Raw genomic sequence first — 22,110 nt, forward strand, 5'->3', positions numbered from 1 at the left:
GATCCTCTGAAGATGCCAGCCACAGATGCAGGCGAAACGTCAGGAGAGAATGCTGCTAGAACACGGCCATACAGCCCGGAAACCACACAGCACCCAAAAGTTTGTATCTTTTCTAAGGTTTAAGAATCCTTGGGGAAACCATGGAAGAACATTTGCCAAGGCCTATCTGAAACTGCAGGACTGAACAAATGTTCTCCTTTAGCACTTAGCAATAACTTTTGAAGCTTGCGGTGCCCTCTGCAGTATGTTCCTGGCACTTTGCCCTCTTTCTTCTTTCCAACCATAGCCCTATTGGACCAGGCTTGTGATCTTTTGGATTATTCAAAGAATGAGGTGGCTCTTTAAATCCCAGAGAATTAATTTAATGGAGACCTTTACAAATGGTCTCCCATGGAAGCTCATTTACTAAGGTCATTACATTGTCAGATTGCACAAATGCACCCCCACAGCTCTTAGGCATTGATTCCCAGGGTCTACAGTTTTGCTGGCACTAAGGCATAAAATGAAGATAGGAATGTTCCATTCTTTCATTGTTCCTGGGATTCTACTCCATTCAAATAATCTATCTGAATCCCATGAAGAAGACTTGAACCCATAATGGGATGAAACTTTGGGAATCTAATTATCTGCAGTGAAAATTATTCCCAGATCTTCTTATTTGATACAAAAATAGATATTAGTTATACTACAGAACCAACACCAATGTTTCACGTAATTTTACTTTAAAATGTTGTGAATCTCCCCTTCACTGTTGTCTGGAACCCATATCAATAAAATTTAATAGGAGGTTGAAAGTGAAATTACAGCAAACTGTGAACTTAATAATACCCCAGTGGGAGCTCATTAATATCTCAACAGGTATACTCATGCATTATCTTAATCGCACATGATCCTTAAGGAAATTGCCTTTTTATTTGATAAAGCAGCTTTCTAACAACTGTCTTTGGAAATAAGTTTCAGGTTAGTCTCATATTAAATTGTGCCTGGATAGCAAAAGAGATGAATAGCAAAGTTTATTTAGTAATTTGAAGTAATATAGTCTTATGCATTGCATTTATATTACTATTCATGCCTATAGCTATTTACATAGTGGAAAAAGCCAAACTAGTGAAGGAGCCGAAACAGAGGCCAAAACAGTGGAAGATATAATTAGAGTAAGATTACTGTGACGATGAAACTAGCTAATCTGAATGTGGCTGCTGACGCCGTGGTGTCTTCATCCACTTGCTGGAGCTGCTGCTGTCTACTACAACCCGATTCGCTTTAATATTTTTGACTCATTGAACATTGGTGATACTGACTCTTTCAATTTATTGGAATGCAATATGAATGTTACAGGTTTCTTGCCTTATGTACAGTGTTTATGAGAATTTGTTACTAAGTACTGTCCCATTATGCTTCTTAGGTTGCTTAAGTGCCCTCATTGTAAGTTTTGTTATTACATTTATATCCAGTTGCATATTACTTATAATATAATCACAATATATAAGAACATAAGAACATAAGAACAAGCCAGCTGGATCAGACCAAAGTCCATCTAGTCCAGCTCTCTGCTACTCGCAGTGGCCCACCAGGTGCCTTGGGGAGCTCACATGTAGGATGTGAAAGCAATGGCCTTCTGCAGCTGTTGCTCCTGATCACCTATCTTTATGAATGGTGTATGACTTATCTATTGACTTTATACTCAAATTAATTGCATATACCAATTAGTTCATTGCCTTGTGTTACAATATATACAGTCCATGCTTCTTAGGCCTGGCTGGCCTCAGATTTTCTAGTATTGATTAAACTAGCTAGCCAGCAAGAAAACAAAAACTATAGGAAAGCATACAGGATATATTTCAAGGGCTGCACAATCCAACAGAGAGTTCAGGGAATCTAAATCTGTTGTCATCAATGGACTTAATTCTGCACTGGACAGAGCTCAACGTCTGAAGGGCTGGACTTGTAGATACAGGAACAAACCATTTTTGACGGTTCAAAGTCTTGATTTCCATCACAGTTAAACAATTAAAAAAAAACCCCTTTGCATTTGTATCTGCATTTTAAAATGGGATTAACAAAGTACAATTTCCCAACGAAGTCAAGAGTTTTGAACTAGAGTTTTGAAATTTTCTTCTGAATCGCAGGGCTCATAACCATGAGCTGTGGTAGCTGCCAGGTATGATACTAAGCTGAAGTTTTCTATGACTGCCATGAAAACATCTCCTTGTTCAAGAGTTCCTCTTTTTCAGAGGTTTGTTTGACCTCAGTGCAAGTAATGACACTTTTGTGGTGGCCACTCCCCTATCGATTACCTGCTTATCAGATACTGTCTCTGTTAGCTGTTACAGACAGTGGAAACATTTAGAGGTGTCAAGAGGCAATCTGTAGTTCTGCTGGTTCAAGATTGCTTTAGGCAGCCTTCTCCTATTCTTGTTACTACGGATGGTCCTTAGTTGCTGGTTCACGTTCTTGACAAGTTAGCACTTCTTTTTTTGTTCCCATTTTGTTCCCATTTTCCCCTTCAGTGTTAAGTTTCAACACAATTATATTTTTAGTATTACCTTTTTGATATTTAGCAAGTGCTGGATGGGTAAGGGCAGAGTTAAACAGTACAATAGAGCAGAATCTTCAGTAATGTCAGTGTCAGGAAAATTGGATGGCTTGTCCATGGTATCAGATCATGGATGCCTGTATTTTCAGCAAATGTCGGAAAATACAAAACATTTTTAAAAGTGAGCTTTTAAAATTAAACCTCGCTGTTACTTGATGACATTGTTAATGTCTTTGAATGTGTAACATTTGCTGGACTTTTACTTCATGTCATCTTTAGTATTTCCTTCAAGTTCAATTTTAAGATTCAAAACACACATTGACTTTCATGGAAATTTTGTGCCAGCTTGTGTTGCTTTTGTAAAATAAATCTTAATACTGGGAGTCTCTAATGATAGAAGTTCATCTGAAATCTTGGAAGTGAGATATAGAAAAGCAGAAGGAACAAAGCCACAAGAACATGGATAGTTGTAGTGGAGGGTAAAGACATAATTAGTGCCAGACTGAACTATTATCTGGTGGAATGCTCTAACTTGTGAGATTAGGGCCCTATGAGATTTTATGCAATTCCACAGGCCCTGTAAGAAAGAGCTGTTCCATCAGGCATATGGTTGAGGCAGCTACAGTTCTTACCATCAAAACGGCCTCCCTCTCTCCCTTACCTTTCTATTTCTGTTGTTGGTAAATTGTTTTGAATATAACTATTGTTGGAATTTTTTGTTTATTTAATGATGAGAGTTTTAGTCACCTCACAATCTGTGTTTGATTTATTGCATGATAGTAGCTGTTTTTATTTGTTACAAGCTGCCCTGAGCCTTTGAGGATTAAAGCAGCATATAAATTACATAATAAAATAATAATAGTTATATACCAGATTGATCTGTCAGGGAGGCTCGCTGTGCTGCTAACAGGCATCAGCTATAGTGTCAATATATAATATGCATATATGACCATAAACTAGAGGACAAAGAACATAGAAAGTGCTGGCTGGTCTCCAAGTACCAAAAAACTTGTAGCAGGTAAACGCAAGAGTCCTGGTACATGACGTCTCAAACAGCTCAGTAGAGATGTGTTCCAACATGTACTAATACATATTCCAGGTAAGTAGATATAAGGGATAACATTCCCACATGTGAAACACATATCTCAGGTAAATAGAAGTGAGGGGTGGGATGGGATGAGATGGGATTGAAAGTGCCCGTTTCACTGAGAAAAATAACTTCATCTGCAGACTTTCAAAAGCTTGACCATTTTAGGGATACTAAAGTCAAGCACTTCTCCTTGTATTACTAAGCTGTCTCTACCTTTGCCTTCTTTGTGCAGCTGGCTCCTCACTTATCTTGTCTTGAGCTGCTGAAGGGTCTTCCAGTTGCACTGTATCTGGCTTAGCCTGGCTGGCAGGGAAGGGCTTGGCTCTGTTTCTTGCAACTCCTTTTGAGTAGCCAGCTCCTGGTCTATGGTTTTGTCTGGCTCTGCACCTGATTCCTCGTCTCTCAAGGGTTGACTCATTACACTCGCTTTGATTCCACCTTCTGCTGCTTATTCCTGGGATATCTGAAGGAGATAGCTTGCAGTATTGCACTCAATAGGATGGCTTTCATGAGACAAACAGTATGCAGGAGACCCGTGAATAATGCAATAGTGATTTGTGATTTTATTTTATTTTTAAATCTCTGGTAGTTCCAAACAGGAGCAGCAGAGCTGCAGGGACAAGGACATCTGATTTCTTCTTCTTTTTTAAATCCCTCCAGAATAGGGATTTTTTTTGCTGTTCCTCTTAGACTGTGACACTCAGTCATGTTCAGCAAACCCTGACTTTCAAAAACCAAAACAAAGCAAACAAACTTGAAAAAATACATATATACAAAAAGTTTATTTTAACTAGAGCTGAAGAACAGAGTTCTGTACAAAAGATAATGAATAGGTGGTGATGATGAAGAATAATGTAAAAATGAAGGGACTGAAATTAATGACTGAACAATGCATTTCCCATTGATTGTGGGGATTTTATATATATAATACCCTTGGCACAAAAATGCATTTGTTGTTCATCTTGCAAATGATATTTTTTTAAAAAAATAAATTCTGGTGCTGTATTAAAAAACTTAGGGCCTGACTGTTCAAACTTGTAAATTAGGAAAATAAAATGCATCTCTGTCCTGGTGTACCTACTTCTCTGTCTCCATAAAACTGTTTTTTACATCACAAGTGCAAGTAATGTGATTGCTTTGTGGGTTGTAACTGTTACTTTGGGATGTTCGCTAATCAGGATTGCCAAACAAATCGCCATGAGCTTGTTTTAGTTGCTGTGGAAACCTGCTGTGCAGCAGACTTTGATTTTGCAACATACAAAATATATTATTGCTATCCCCCTTACACCTAATCATCATTATCTAACACTTTTGACCCACTTCCTGCTGGGTACTCCTCTTGTATGAAGCATGTGGTGCCTGCCTATCTATCTATCTATCTATCTATCTATCTATCTATCTATCTATCTATCTATCTATCTATCTATCTATCTATCTATCTATCTATCTATCTATCTATCTATCTATCTATCTATCTATCTATCTATCTATCTATCATCTCTCTCTCTCTCTCTCTCTCTCTCTCTCTCTCTCTCTCTCTCTATCTATCTATCTATCTATCTATCTATCTATCTATCTATCTATCTATCTATCTATCTATCTATCTATCTATCTATCTATCTATCTATCTAATCTGCCTGTCAGATAGAGATATTACCCCAAAGTCTTTTGAGGCTGGGTGATGATGATGGCTTGGATCCTATTAATAGGTTTCCTGCATGCTAAATAGGTTGTGCCATAGAGTGCTTTTTCACTAAACCATTCATTTGTACAATGACTCACTGAAAACCATTGATCATGTGCAAATGGAAGCGTTCTTCACAGCAGAGGCTAGCATACACAGGACACGTTCATAGAATCCAAAACAATGAGATGGGCACCTTTTCCAGTGTTGGGAATTTGAAGTGGTCTTTTTCAGGCTTTCTATTCATACAAAATTCAGATTGAAGTAGTCTCTCATTGTGATCTCAGCTATGAACCAAAAATCTACCACCATTATTTCTCTCAACTCTCCTTCCTTGGAGGTTCAGAACACGGATTGTGGTAAGGGACTACCTGAGGCTACATTGGCTGCCAGCCGGCAATCATGGTCTGGTGTCTCTAACAAAAGAATCTTGCTATTGCTTTTCCTAGATTCTGCTTTAAGGATCTCTAGATTTCTTTTCAGGTTTCATAATAATATTCTGATATGTTCCCTAATAACACAAGCTGTATCCCACGCAAATATACATGTAAGCATGCACACAGAATCTTGAACTTCTGTTTCCATTGATGATGTTCGGAATGAATGCATAAACCATGAATTTCTTATTTGGCTTTTTCAGTATGACCCTGGTTAAACGTCTCAGCCAGATGGCAAGGGATTCCCTGTCCTTGACTGCTGTTTTCCACTCTCTCCCAGACTAATCTATCTTCTGGAAACAATAAAATGGGGTATAGGAGAAGTATGTATGTTGCCATAAACGCCTTGAATGAGGGTCTGGATAAAAATGCTTTAAAACTAACAAGATTCTACAGTTGACCCAGTTTTACTAGCATTTTGCCCTAGGGTACAGTATTGAATAGTATGATTTTTTTCAAGTTTCTGTCTTGTTTCAGCTGTCAGCTAACTAGTTAGTTTTAGGCAAATTAGTGTTCTTCCAGACTCAACATGCCAATTGCATCCTTAAGGATTGTCGTAAATACTGAGATAATGGATGTGGGGAACTTTAACACTAAAGCAGCAGTCTCAAACTAAGAATCTGGGGGGCCTCATTTTGATTTAATCCTTTTTCTTGTTTCCTAAAGTTTCTCCTCTTCCTCACTATGGTTGGCAGCTTACAGATGCCACATTCTTGGAACAGATGAAGATTCTTCCAAGATAATGCAGCATGGAGCTGAATAGTAAACAAAATTATGCTACACATTACACTGGCATGTTCAGGAAGGACTCACCACTGCTGCAACCTGTGAAGTTGAGCAACATTATTAAAGAGAATATCACTTTGCTAAAAAAGCAATGATCAAGTCTAGCTTTGTACTAGGATATTAGGTTGCCTCCAGTGGGCTTTTGATTTTGCCTGCCAGTGGGCTTTGCCTGCTAATTTATTCACATGGTCATTGATGCTGATTGTCATGGTAGAGAAAGGAATAGGAATTGTGTCTGAACCCAGAAAAGAATGGTGATAATCTAGGAATATGCAATTGCTCTTTTTTTCGAACTGTGATAGGATATCAGATACTCAAAAGATCTTATACTTGTTAAATAATTCTGATCTTTTGGTTTGTGAATTGGTGGCAAATTTCTTCCCCAAGACACTTTTTTAAATGTCTCCAAGATATTTTATTTCTGCTGTGTGGAAATCAGGGGGCTTCTCATTTCCCCCTTCCCACTGTTTTCTGTTACAGATATCATAGCTGTAACCCTTTTCCTATTTCCTTCTCTCCTTCCCACCCATAAGTGGGAAGGTTTTTTTTTAAGTTTTCAGATTTCTCAGAAAAACCTGAGGCATCTTGTCTGTTTATTGCTCCAGTCTCTAGATTTAATTATTAACAGATCTTGTGATTTGAGAATTAGATATATTAAGCTATTCAAAGTAGCAGATCATTACTAACAATTAGAAACTTCTCTTATCCTTTGTTGAATCCTTGAGGACCTTTAAATCTTCACAATGGCTCTTTCCACACAAGCTTTTGAAATGCGACATTTTCAACCCCCCACTCCATCTGTCCACACTCATTCCCCTTTTAAAAAATGCTTCCTGGCTATAATTTTGTGGTTGTTTCTTTTTTTAAAACTTCTTAAATCCAGTGCTATGAGACTTCACAACCTCCTACTGTGATTCTCTAGGGGTCTTGTCTACATAGCTACGTAAACACGATCCCCTAAAATCAAAAACAAACTGACAAATACAGCACAAGATGGCCAACATGAGCTCAGAAAACGGTGCCAACAAGGAAGTCCAGGGACTAAAAAGTGGTGTGGGAAATGGTTTAAAGAGATCTGCACATCAAGTGAAAATGCTTCCACAAAAGAATCACTTCCAGAAAACCATTTTCAAAACAGAATCACTTGGGAACAGCATGCACATAAAACCTTTTGAGGCACGAAATGAAATGTTTTGGGCTAAAAACCACGTGAAACTCCTTGGAAGAAACATTTTATTTTCTGCCTCAAAACATTTTATTTGGTTTGCATGGGAAGGGACTATTACAAAGTAAACAAACTATGGTATGTTACTGGAAAATTTTGAAAGACTTCCAGCAAAATTCAGTATTAAAGTCAAATGATACAAAGCGTACAATAAATACAATAAACTATACAAAGCGTGCAAATGACCACACCTCATAAAATCTGAAAATTGTTTCCAGTTGAAGCTAGTGGAACTTTACTTGAAGACTAACAGGCAGAAGAAGGGTAGAACTATTTATTCGAGACCTAGCCAAATCATGAGATTTGGAATAACTGCCAACTGCAAATACTCCCATTGCACATCCTTTTCCCACCTGAAAAGAGCCCTGAGAACAGAGCACAGTAAGACTACAGTAGTTTACAAGGCTAGGCCCCAGCCTGATTCAAAACCCAGAGTCACTTTTTTTCTGATTTTATTCATCACTAAGATGTCTTTGCTGTCTTATTTACAGAATTGTAGTTCCTTCTTGAAAATACCTCTCAGCCTATTATTTATCTCTGACCCGATTGCACTAGAATCGACCTTTTATCTGACTGAACAAGAAGCAGCATATTGAGTAGGTCTTTTTTTTCCCCCTTCTGACTTGAGCAGATGTTCTTTTTGTTCATCTTAGGTGGTGACAGTATGCCTGGGAATGGCAACCATTCCTTCAGGGAATGAAAATGGAAAGAAGATTTTGACATACCTCTCAAAGTTTGCCATGGTTGTTTGCACGGAATATCAGATGACATTCTAGTACTGTTAAAAATAGTTTTGACTAAATTTTGACTGTTGCACAATATTTACATGCTTTCTGAAATAAATGCTGCATAAAGTAAAAGAATGCTGAAGCAATTGGGCCATTACCAGTGAGCAAATTAGGACACTTCCAGTTCAACTCCCAGTGACTTTTGAAGCTAACTCGTTTCCAGGAAGTGCCACTGCTTAATGGCAGAGAATGTGTGTTTCATGCAGAAGGTCCCAAGGTCAATCTCCAGTTAAAATAATCGTGGATAGTAGAGTTGGGGGGCAGAGGAAGATCATATGTTCCTGAATAGACAAGTTTGAGATAGATCAGGGGTCTGCAACCTGCGGCTCTCCAGATGTTCATGGACTACAATTCCCATCATCCCCTGCCAGCATGGCCAATTGGTTCTTCTACCAAGTCAAACCACTGGTTCAGCTATCTCAGGGGTCTTCAACATGAGGCTCTCCAGATGTTCATGGACTACAAACCCCATTGTCTTATGCACATGAGACATAAGACATATGAGAACATGCATAAGACAATGAGAACAGCCAGTCAATAAAAGCATGTACCAGCATTCTTGTGTTTTGGGGGGTTAGTGAGAGTCATTTCCATTTCCAAAGACTTGCCCCAATCACTCACCTGCATATCAGAGGAAGGTGCATCCAACTGAGGGGTCAGTGTAGCGCCCAGACTTGTAGCAGAGTCATCCCCGTCATAGGCAGCTGATTCGTTCGCAGATATATTATAACACACCCGGTAACCTCTTACCAACACCCCACTGACTCAGCCACTGAAGGAGTAAACAACAGAGCCTCTTTAAAAATGGAGGGAAACTCTGTTGAGGGGGGTTGGAGGTAACACAGACAGGCACTACCTCGTTCAGACTAGCTAAAGACACGCTGGCACTTTTGGTAACGTAAAAAACAGATTTTTAACTTTATTTTGACAGAAATTGTATGCTTTCTCAGATGGCACAGAGAGGTCTCATAAGCATGTGGTTTCAGAAAGTTAGAGCTTCTACTTCACAGATTTATCAAGCAGTTTCATTGACACAGACTTGGTAACACACAGGTGGCCCACTGAGGGTACTTTTTCCTCTTACTAAAGTCTTCAGCTTCTTAGCTACTAGTACACCCAATGTCCCACACTACCAGTTGGAGCTTAGAGGACTCTTGGCTCCCTAGCCTTCCTCTTATTGGCCCCTATTTGGGCTTCACTACCCCTCTGGACTTTACTCCCAGACTGGATGGAACTGTGTACTGACATATACACTCTGTCTGGATACCAAGCTGTGGGTCACCTTCCACAGTCTCAGATTGAATTCAGCTTAGCAAAGCTTTACACTGCTCAAAGAGCTCTTGCTGACAAAGTCAGACTTCTCTTCAGATCCAAAAGATTCTGATTCTAAGTGTGTCTCTGGCACTGGCCAAATACAGCGCCCTGGGGACAGCAAAAACGCCATCCCCAGGGAGCTGTTCGCATGGGGGGTGCAGCTGCTTCACAGCCGCACCGCCCTCGCGCCTCCCCAGTGGCGTGAAGTCACTGTTTCCCAACCTTGCTCCCTGAGCGAGGTTGTTGGGAAACAGCGGCTTCCAACTGCTGCTGTGCGAACGGCAGTGGCTGGAAGGCGCCATCCCTCCCCCCTGTCCCATTTGACTTACTGTCCCTGCGACTGTCCGGCACATCGCCAAGGCTGGGGAACACGCCCCCTGCCCTGCGACTCCAGAGCAGTCGTGCAAGGCAGGGGGCGTGTCCCCTGGCCTTGGCGACGCGCTGGACAGTCGCAGGGAAGGTACGTCGATCAGGCGACGGCGTGGTGCGGAGCCATCGTCCCGGAAGTTTCTGGGACCGTTTGTGCAAACGGTCCCAGGGGGGTTGGGTTGGCGTCATGTACGCCGACCCAACCCCCACTGTGGCCATATGGAAAAGGCCTCTGACAGACTTTCTCCTGTTTTTATATAACCAGCACTTCTAGCTCTCCCTACCTGAAGCTGTAGGTGAACTGCGCCTCTGCCAGCCAATCACATGGTATCTCCATATAAGGAGTGTGCTTTACCCATTTGCTTGCTGTTGCTAAGGTCAGCTAATCTGCACCTTAACAAACACACCAACCCTTCAATGTGGGCTAGTCCGTCACATATAGCAACCACTTTAGATGTACCTTTCTTAGTGCTTGGGGGTTTTGCTGTTGGAGCCTTAGTAGATTGAGATGACTTGGGTAACGATTTTGGTGCACCTGGTTTGGCTGGGCAAGTTGCTACCATGTGGCTATGCTTTCTGCAATATAGGCACAAACCTAGACATCATCTCCAGGCAGAGAGGGTCTCCACAGGTGGTTGAGTGACAGGGGCTGCAGGTTTATGAGGAGGAAGTACAGTACGACGAGGGCCAACAGGTTTAGATTCCAACACTTTGAAGCGCCGAAGCCAGACATCAGCATCTGCTGCCATAGTGATCCATTCCACCAAGCATGTGGGCTCGCCTCTCATAAGGACCCATTCTTGGAGCTTCGGGTTTAGACCTTCCAAAAAGGCAATAGCAAACATCAGGCCAATCAGAAATCTGGCTTGCCAAGGCATGAAACTTGCTCGAGTATTCTGCACAAGACATAGAGTCTTGTCTAAGATTTCTAATGTCCCGTTTGGCCTGTTCATCCATGTGGAATTGTTCGAACTGTTCACAGAGGGCCATCAGAAAGAGAGGTAACGAGGTGAGCTTTGGAGCGGCCTGTCCGAACAGTTCCATGTACCATTCCACTGCATCACCCTCAAAGGTAGTAGCCATATCTCGAACTTGCTCACCATCATTGCAGTAATACTGATTGAAATCATGCATATGGGTATCGACCTGCATCAAAAAGTAGGGCAGTTTCTGGGGTTACCATTGAACCGTATAGACAACTTAGGACAAGTTGCAGGTACCGTCGGGGCCTGCTGCACAAATTGATAAGGCATGCCTGTATACAGTAATTGCTGCTGCTGAGGGGACATCTGCTGTGGAACGAAGGTACCGTGGGCCCTGGGGATTGTTTGTGGAATTGGCTGTGGAATGGGAGCACTCTGGATGTGAGCACTCTGGGTCATCTGATCCCAATGGATTGGAGTAGGCTGAGGCAAGGTCTGCACAGGTTTGCTAATGGAAGCACAGCTAACCGACTGTGATGCAGAACTTTGCTGCCCACATTCCAACACCTTCACTTCCGCTTCCTGTGCTCTAGCCTCCATTTGTTCCAGCTTAATTTGCACATTGAGCAGTTGTAGTTCCAATTCGCTATGACCGGTTTCATCAGACCCCTCTGAGTCAGATCGAGACGTCGGTCACACAGGGACTTTTGAGAAGCGCAATCTCCAACCAACGTTGGGGTTCACGCACAGACGTTTTTGCTGGAGTATCCGAGCGGCTGACTTTGGCCGAGCACCTCCAGGAAAATTGGTGGAGAAATGAACACAATCTGCAGAGAATGGCCCCCACCCGGATTCAGTAGTGAAGGTTCTGTGGGCACTGAAAAATCCAACAAGGGACCCCCGCCAGGGTCTGTGAAACAATAATCCGATGGAAGTGTGGTCAGCCAGTGATCTTGAGTCACAGAAGGAGGCCAGTCAGCTGGGATATCTATCCCAGGGTCGGACCATGTTAACGGATCATAAGATATGCCATCAGTAGCTCCAAGAAGCTGTGGTCCCAGATCAATTCCACATGCCACTCACAACACCGGGAGAGAGGACTGAAGAACCAGCTGCCACAACAACCTGGCCACTGGTCCCTATTCAGTTTGATAGCCTTCAAATCCATTACCGAATTCCTCCCTTGTAAGATCCTGCAAACCAATCTCTCCCCTCAGGTATTTCCCGGCACATATGGCTGAGAGAGATTGTTTAGTGTCTCAGTCAGGATGCAAACAGGGGAACTCTGATGAATCCTGAGAATCAGAGCTTTCAAGGAAAAAAACCCATCCAACTCCTCCTGACTTGGTTCCATGATAAGAGTTGAAAAGGGAGAGACATCTTAATGTCAGAACATCCTTAAACCACTTAATTGAAATACTTGTTGATGAACAATGGTTCCTTTATTGTAGGTCAGAATAGTCCAGAACAGTACAAAGACGTCTTTGGCTGCCCCAGCCAGGACGTATCTATTTTAAAGCAACCAGCATGCCCATTCCCCCCGCCCACCATACAGTCATCCCACAGCTACACTACAGACCAAAGTATTTGGCCTTCACTAGCTGAGCAGAGGAGATGATAAGCAGTCAGGAAACAACCAAAGAATAGTTTCACACAGCAGATTCACACAGACCAGAATTCCCATCCCCCAGTACTCAGGCCACCCCAACACATGGCCTAGATGCCAAGCTGACCTGATATGTAATAGCTTCTTTATGTGAAACTGCCAGATGGCTGAACATGCATCTCATGAAGTAAACTCAGACCCATGAAAGCTAGTGCTGGAATGAATTCTGCTAGTCTTTCAAGAACCCCAGGATCTCTGTTTTGTTTTGCTGCTGCAAATGTTGTTGTTGTTATGTTTTGTATGCTGCCCTTCCCCCACCTGGCTTCCTTATAATATAAACTAGGAAGTGGCCATGATGAACATAAGAACATAAGAACTAGCCTGCTGGATCAGACCAGAGTCCATCCAGTCCAACACTTTGCTACTCGCAGTGGCCCACCAAGTGCCTTTGGGAGCTCACATGCAGGATGTGAAAGCAATGGCCTGCTGCTGCTGTTGCTCCTGAGCACCTGGTCTGCTAAGGCATTTGCAGTCTGAGATCAAGGAGGATCAAGATTGGTAGCCATAGATCGACTTCTCCTCCATAAATCTGTCCAAGCCCCTTTTAAAGCTATCCAGGTTAGTGGCCATCACCACCTCCTGTGGCAGCATATTCCAAACACCAATCACACGTTGCGTGAAGAAGTGTTTCCTTTTATTAGTCCTAATTCTTCCCCCCAGCATTTTCAATGAATGCCCCCTGGTTCTAGTATTGTGAGAAAGAGAGAAAAATTTCTTTCTGTCAACATTTTCTACCCCATGCATAATTTTATAGACTTCAATCATATCCCCCCTCAGCTGTCTCCTCTCCAAACTAAAGAGTCCCAAACGCTGCAGCCTCTCCTCATAAGGAAGGTACTCCAATCCTTCAATCATCCTCGTTGCCCTTCTCTGCACTTTTTCTATCTCTTCGATATCCTTTTTGAGATGTGGCAACCAGAACTGACACAGTACTCCAAGTGTGGTCGCACCACGGCTTTATATAAGGGCATGACAATCCTTGCAGTTTTAATCTCAATTCCTTTCCTAATTATCCCATCATAGAGTTTGCCTTTTTCACAGCTGCCATGCATTGAGTTGACATTCCCATGGAACTATCAACTAAGACACCCAAATCCCTTTCCTGGTCTGTGACTGATAGCACTGACCCCTGTAGTGTGTATGTGAAGTTTGGATTTTTTGCCCCTATGTGCATCACTTTACATTTTGCTACATTGAACTGCATTTGCCATTTTTTAGCCCACTCACTTAATTTATCAAGGTCCGCTTGGAGCTCTTCGCAATCCTTTGTGGTTTTCACCACCCTACATAATTTGGTATCATCTGCAAACTTGGCCACCACACTACCCACCCGTACTTCCAGGTCATTTATGAATACGTTAAAGAGCACTGGTCCCAATCCTTGGGGGACATGGATACCATGCTTTGTATGTTTTAGGTCCTGCTTTGTATGTTTTAGGTCCCAGGATCAATCCCTGCCATCTCCCATGAAAGAACTGGGTAGCAGGTGATATGAAAAAGGCCTTTTGCTGAGATCCCAGGAATCTGTTGGCAGTTAAAATAGACAATACTGACCTTGAGAGATCAATGGTCTGTCTCACCATAAGCCAGCTTCAAGTGTTCATCTCTTATTATTCAATTGGTTATCATTCCTGCCTTGATTCCTTCGTCTTTACTCAGATCATGGCTTATTTTGCAACTGGGTCAACACTTAAAACATGGTGCCCATCTTAAAAATATGGCATCATCCAGGTGGTTTGCACATCTCTTTGCATTCAAGCTACAGATCTGTGCTAATATAGAATCTTGACTTAAGACACACACTTCCCCCCCCCCTTCTCAACCGTGTTTTGTCTATGTCTACATGTCTTTTGATGCATTAGAATGTTGTCTGGAAGAAAGAGACACACAAATTATATGGTGATGAATTTACATAATTTGCAAAATAAAGACCCTGATGCTCAACTGGTTTGATGTTTTGCTTCTTTAACATTTTATGAATAAGCATATGCAATTTTATTCTGAAACTAAGTTGTTAATAAATCTCTGCATTTGAAAATGGTCCTTCTAAGATCCTTGTAAGAAGCTGAGATCAAGCCTCTGAAGTATTTCTGTTCCCAGCTTGAAAGCCTTCCTGGCTTGACATGGGCCTGCTAAAATGTGCAACAAATTCTCAAAAGTGCAACCCTTAGCAGAAACGCAAGGCAGAAAGACAGAGGTAATGAGGGGTAGATTTTTCTTAACATGTAGAATGTTTTTTGTAACCTTGGTTGAAAGTTTGAGCATTTATTTTTGGTGAATAATTTACAGCTATACTGAACTAAGATTACCTCAGGGACTTGACTCAGCAAATTCTTCTGTGGTATCCTCATCAGCTTCGGAGGGACTTCAGTACAGGAAACATTAACTGGATTAATCTGGTTAAGCAGCTCAGGTCTCTATGTCTTTCGTTAAAAATTTCAGTGGAGAGCTGCCATGTAATTCTTACAAATTATTTTGTTTAAAAGAGAGCATTAGCAGAGTTTTGCCCCAGATTCTTCTAAATTTTGTCACAAGCAGAACTGCTAGGGCAAAGGACCTGTTGTTGTATCCTGTTTGCCCAAACATTCTTCCATCCCTAAAAATCTCTTTTTCTGCAAACCCACAGAATGAACTGTCTTTGTCTGATATATACCTGATATATATGCATGCATATACCTTCTGTTCTTTTGCCACAAATGCTGGTAAATTGAAATAACCCATCACATCCTTGATTGCTAGTGCAAATGGTTAGCACATGGCATCACATAGATAGGTCAGCTCCATTTACCTGACTGTGTGTGTTGTTAGTGCAGTAATTTTTGTGGAATGGAGCTAAAGGAAACTCCAAAGGGCTTCAAATGAAGCTAAAGGAAATTCCAAAGGGCTTGAAAAGGGCCTTAAGTTTGGCAGCTCTTTTCTAACGAGGAGGTTGAGGCAGATACTAGAGCCTTAATGTACACATATCTTATGGCATGATTAAGATTTTTCTGTACATGAGTGGTAAGATACACAAATTGCCAGGGATTTGCCTCAGGGATTTTGAAGATGTGAGGCTGACAACACAACCATATCAGGTTTTGTTTTAGTACTGAGATTTCCTCAATGCACATTTGCAATCTGAGAGTTGGCTCTGCGTGAGGTATATGTGCTCACAGGTTAGGGCACCCAACTCAGAGCTGTGGAATTCCTGGAGATTTAGGGATGGAGATTGATGAAGGGGGGTTTGGGGAAGGGAGGGACCCCAGTGAGATAATTCCATTGACTCTGCCCTCCAAAACAGCCATTTTCTCCATGGGAATTGATCTCTCATGTCTATTGATCTGTTGCAGTTTTGGGAGATATCCAATCTCTGCCTGGAGGTTAGCAGCCACATGTATTCATTAACATTTAAGAGAAATAAAAGCTGTGAAATTAAAGCTGCATAAAGCTGCATCATCCCTCTGGAAATCCAATTGGGAAGAATGTTGTAATGTATCAGTGCCATACCACAATAAGCAATTTGGAATCCAAAAATGAGTAGAAATTTTAGTTCAGACAAATTTTGGCATCTCAAGTTCACCAAAAAAGCTGTACACATACACATACTTATGAACTTACCTTTATATTGAGTTAACCTCTTGGTCTATTGTAGTCAGTATTGTCTACTGCTCTGACTGGAAGCAGCTGTCCAAGGTCTCAAATAGATCTTTTATATTACCACTTAATTGACCCTTTTTGAAGCTGAAGAATCTAGATCCTTCTACATGCAGTTCAGATACTTTTCTGGTGAACTCCCCCCCCAAAAAATAACATTAAGTGACCAAATAAATGCAATCACAGTTGTCTCAGGTATCTGAAAGTAATCATATTTCCCCCTGATTCATTTATGGAATGCACAGTTACTTATGACCTACATACAAAATATCAGCTAAATAGTAAAAATCAGATGCAGCAAATTCTTTATGTCAAATTTAAAAACTGCTGAATCAGAAGTGTTGTCTCTTAATTCAATTACCTTTGTACAATTGGTGTCAATTCTACTTAACATGGAGTCCGCCCAAGCCAATGTTGTGATTTGTTTATTGAATAACTAGATAGAAATCAGCTGTTGGTCATGCTAGTGCTACCCTCAGATAGCAAAATTATAATTCAATCTCATTTGTCTTCAAAATTAAGCTACACGTCTTTGCTATTGTCTTGGGACAAACTTATATGTGGTTTATTTGCACTTAACTCCAAGCATGTTACTATATCATTCATTACAGAAGTCTATGAAAGTTTGGGAGGGGAGTCTGATAATACTTTAATTGACCAATTAGTATTCACATAATGAAAGTCATTTAAAAGATAGCTTCATTGACTTTCACTTAGGAGCCAATGGAAATGGAAAGTAACAGATGGGCATTGGGAAGGCTAATTGTATTATAGCTCAAGCTAATTGTTGTTGTTGTGTGTGCATGCGCTGAGTTTTATCAATTTATAATTCCAAATAATTGTTCTTTTCTCTACAGATCCCCCAAATCAGTTATGCTTCAACTGCACCAGAATTAAGTGACGACAGGCGCTATGATTTCTTCTCACGAGTGGTTCCTCCAGATTCTTTCCAGGCCCAAGCAATGGTGGACATAGTGAAAGCTTTGGGATGGAATTATGTCTCCACATTGGCTTCTGAAGGAAATTATGGAGAAAAAGGCGTGGAATCTTTTATGCAAATTTCAAGAGACTCAGGTAGGTGAGGAGCAATCCTCTATTTAACAGGCAGCTATGGAAATATAGTGTGTCCGTTTGTGTGTGTGTGCATTTTACAAACGTTTTATCTTTAAAATTGTTCTACATCTTTATTATTTTTCCCCTCATGATTTTCTCATGTTTCTCCGGCTATAGAAATGTTCACAAACAAAATGTTCATGCTCTGTGGAAGAAAGACAAAACAGTGACATTGTATTAGGTATCTTGTTCTCCACTGTCAAAATCATACACTGTGGTGAAGTGGAACAAAGCGGTCTTTTCACACCCTGGAGTTCTTTTGAAGCAAACAGTATCTTCAGTGTTGTAGACTTATATGAAACAGTTCTTGTATACCTTTTAAGATCGACATTTAAGAATTGGTCTGTGCAGTATGAGGAGCAAACTTCTTGTTCTTGGTTTGAGGGGTCAAACTTCCTTAGCCATGAAGGGGTTCCAAGTCAAGCTGAGACAAAATGTTTTAACACAGTGTAAAACCAGAAATATATTTTTGTGTTTAACATACATTTCTGTTTTTAAAATTCTGTATCGTCTGTGAGTCTTGTCTTCTTAGGGACACCAGATTGTCTACTTGAGAACCTTATGGGCTGGATCTTTTTTTGCTCAATCCTGCCATGTTCTCCTCTTTACTACAGCCCCCATCCCACACGTGTTTTTTCCATGCAGAGCTCATCATCCCCAGTGTAGCATTTTGTAAATTCCTCTTTTCAACAGGTATAAAACTGGCTGGATCCAACCCTATGTGTTTTGGGAAATTCATGGGGACTTTCTGGGCTGCCTGATATTGCTATTGGGGGTTGTTTTTTAGCTTGCATCAATTGACAATGCAAAATACTGTATACTGTTGTAGCTCTCTGTTTTATAGAAGTAGACTGGTAACCATGGTTATCTTTCTGAGAACCTTTTCTGCCATTGTTGATCTTTTCACTGACAGATCATAGGATGGATTTTGAAGTCATCACAGAGTTCTCTGGAGCATAGTTTGAAAATCACTGACATGCATCAACATCTTCTCTACCATGGTGGAATATCTCAGTGGCTCAGAGCATCTGCAAAAAGATGCTTAGTCTAGAAGTATGCAGCATTCCAAAAGAGGAAGGGACGGGAAGCTAGTCTTCTGCTTTCTTGCTACAGTTAGTGGATTTAAGAAACAAATGTAGAAAAAAAAAGAAAATGTCATGATGTTGCTGCTGCTCAGTATTTATTTTATTATTTAAGGAGTCCACATGGGCCAGTCACATTTAAAAAATTCACATTTTTGCTCTTTCATTTTATAAATGCTGACAAGCCAGACATATGAGTATATAGCTCAGTGACTTGATTTGGAAAGGAATATAAATCCCTGCCTAAATAATGCAAGAAATGTTTTCTGCTCCCATGTAAACATTTTTAATGTACATATATTTAAATGCTCCTATGTAAACATGTGTGTGTGTGTGTGTGTGTGTGTGTGTGTGTGTGTGTGTGTGTGTGTGTGTGTGAGAGAGAGAGAGAGAGAGAGAGAGAGAGATGTATATACACATGGACAGTGGTCTACCTATGCCATTAAAATTGCACCCAGTTCTTTTTACATTCCTTTAGAATGGTTATGTCTGAAATGGAAAAGCTATGGATGGTGGGGAGGGGGAAAGCAGAAATTATTATGGCTAAGGGGCATGGAATTCCTTTTGTACACCAAGAGGCAGAGGTTAAAATATTGTCATTATTTCACTTAACATTTGTTCAGCTCCCTTTATTTTGCTGTTATGTTGGCCTCATTCCTGTCATCTAGTGTGGAGGCTGATTTTAACACATTACATATTTCTGTTCCACAGTTTCACTTCTTTAATAACTCTTGGGTGAATGCCATCTGGTTCCGGTGACTTGTTACAGTTTAGTTTGTTAATTCATTCAAAACCTCCCACTTTTTTTCACATCTCAGTTCTTCTAATGCATTGTATAATTGGGGATGGAAGGGAGAGATGGGGTGGTAAATATGAGTTCCTGTAAAGACTATACATTATGCCCCTTCTCAGCATTTCCTTTCACTTTATTTTTAATGCACTATTCTTGAGAACTAGCAGGGTGTAGTGGTCAAAGAGTCAGAGTAAAACGGGGGGGGGGGGCAGAGTCACATACCCATGTAACCATGAAAGTCACTGAGTACCTCACCATTCCTCACTTGTAACCTAATCTACCTCATAGCATTATTTTGAGGATCAGAAAACAGAGGGGAGAATTATATAAGTTGCTCTAGCCTTTTTTAAGGAGAGTTAAGGAAAAATATATAATAAACTGATAGAGAGGCTTGCAGTGTTTTTCTGATCATCCCATACCTAGCCAGTTTTCTTTTTTTCTGCTGCATGTAGAATATTTTGCTATATCCTCATTATATTGTCAAAGGATTTCACGGACAGAATCACTGGGAGGTTGGGGGGTTGCTGGACTGCATGGCCGTGTTCTAGTAGCATTTTCTCCTGACGTTTCTCCTGCATCTGTGACTGGCATCTTCAGAGGATCTGATGGTAGTAAAACAAGTGGAATATATATACTTGTGGATTGTCCAGGGTGGGAGAAAGAACCATTTGCCTCTTAACAAGTGTAAAGGGTGCAATTAGCAAGCTTGATTTGCATGTGTTGGGTAGGATCCACCAATTTAGCATGTAAGTAACCATGAAGATAGCATAATCAATTAGTGAGAGCATCTGCATTGTTGTAGCTTGGCCTTTTGATTCCTTTGATTGCTTACTGCCTAGAGACATCCTTTGTCTGGGCGGTGTTCATTAGTCACTGTCTTGATTCTAGAAAAATCAGCAATAGCAGAACATGTGATAAACTTAGCTGGGCACAGAATATTATTTGAAAACACAGAAATTCTGGACCACACTGACAACCACCATGTCAGACTACACAGAGAAGCCACTGAAATCCACAAGCACATGAACAATTTCAACAGAAAGGAAGAAACCATGAAAATGAACAAAATTTGGCTACTAGTACTGAAAAACACTAGAATCAAGACAGTGACTAATGATCACCACCCAGACAAAGGATGTCTTCAGACAGTAAGCAATCTGTGATGGATTAGGTCCAGGTAAAAGGGTTAATTTGTAGAAGGTGCAGAGAAGCTGGCCTTAGCAATGCTTAATGTAAACGTAGACACCTTCTGATTGGCTGGCGGAGACTATAGCCTGGACCCATGGTGGCGAACCTTTGGCACACCAGATGTTATGGACTACAATTCCCATCAGCCCCTGCCAGCATGGTCAATTGGCCTTGCTGGCAGGGGCTGATGGGAATTGTAGTCCATAACATCTGGAGTGCCAAAGGTTCGCCACCACTGGCCTAGACCCACAGGTAGGAGGAGCTGGGGACTATAAAAACAGGGAACAGCCTGTCAAAAGGAGGAAGAAAAAAGAAGTTTTGTGAGAGAAGGAGCTGTTTGATTTTTGGGAACTGGGCTCTTGAAATGGCAGACAAAGGGTCACAGTTCTGGGCAAGTGGTCAGACAGACCCTATGAGCAAAACAGATCCTCTGTCTAGAGAGGGAGTCAGGAGGTAGTGTGGCCTACGGGATGGTGAGAGGCAGGCTGGGTGGCCAGCTTCTTCTAAAGTAATCTGAGATGGTCAAGGAGAAACAGTGGTTATTATAGGCTAGATAGCCTGGTTCTCAGAATTACGTGGGGGCCCTCCTAAAGTCAGTGACCATTCCCTTTTGTGATAAAGGGCAGGTGAACTAGGAGTGTCCATAACTGCGGGTGGAAAGTTTTCCCTCAAGAGGCACCCATGGGTGATTATGTCTGTTCTGAAACTGATACCTGTAATAACAAAGAAGAAAACTGCTCTGTAACCATTAAGAAGTACCTGCCTAAAGGAATGCTTATGTGCCTCTCTGAACCATCATCCTGAGAAGAGAAGTTTGTTAAATAAAAATACAGTTTTTGTGTTTTAAACTTTCAAGAGCCTCTCAAGTTCCAGTTATTTTACTTCAGTTTATGGTGGCAGCATTTATAACTATAGATTAGTTTGCCCTGACAGGAGTCCTGTTTAAAAAGCCTGTGCATGTGTGTGTGTGAGTTGAGGGGAGTGCCTCAGGCCAACAAAGTCAGCTATCCAAATAACCACCCTCAGCAACAGGCTTCCCTTCCTTTTTGTGGTCTCTGTCTTCCCTCAGGGAGTGGGTGCTGTTACACAATCAAAGGACTCACTTCACTAACTGTAACACCAAGGAGTGTGTGTAGGTTACACGCTTAGACCCATTAAACAAAGAATTTTGGAGCACTCTTCAAATATCAGACCAAAAACAATTGTGGAACCAGTTGTTCAACATTATTTACAGAAAAATCGTACAGATAGAGATCTAAGGTTCTTGGTTTTATATAGGCATCAATCCAAACATCCTTTTACAAATGTGCAACAGATCCTCCTTAGAGAAGAGGCTAAATGGATATTCCCACTCAAAACTTTTCATACCGATTGGGGCTTGAATCAAAATTTGGATTTGAGATGTTATTTGTGAAACATTCCCTTTCTTATTGTTCTCAAGATTACATCCTGTCTCTTTAAATTTCACTCAGCACTATGCTGC

At 41.1% G+C, this 22,110-nt stretch overlaps 1 protein-coding gene across 2 annotated transcripts in view; it reads left to right on the forward strand.

The window, feature by feature from the left end:
• GRM7 (glutamate metabotropic receptor 7) overlaps positions 1-22,110 on the forward strand; it is a 651,468-nt gene that overhangs the window by 196,012 nt on the left and 433,346 nt on the right. For both annotated transcript variants that reach the window (XM_048487962.1, XM_048487963.1), the window contains exon 2: positions 17,309-17,525. In XM_048487962.1, coding sequence (XP_048343919.1) covers positions 17,309-17,525 — 217 coding nt within the window. The remainder of the gene's footprint in view (positions 1-17,308; positions 17,526-22,110) is intronic.

The sequence above is a fragment of the Sphaerodactylus townsendi genome, linkage group LG03, assembly GCF_021028975.2.
Source record: "Sphaerodactylus townsendi isolate TG3544 linkage group LG03, MPM_Stown_v2.3, whole genome shotgun sequence".
NCBI lineage: Eukaryota > Metazoa > Chordata > Lepidosauria > Squamata > Sphaerodactylidae > Sphaerodactylus > Sphaerodactylus townsendi.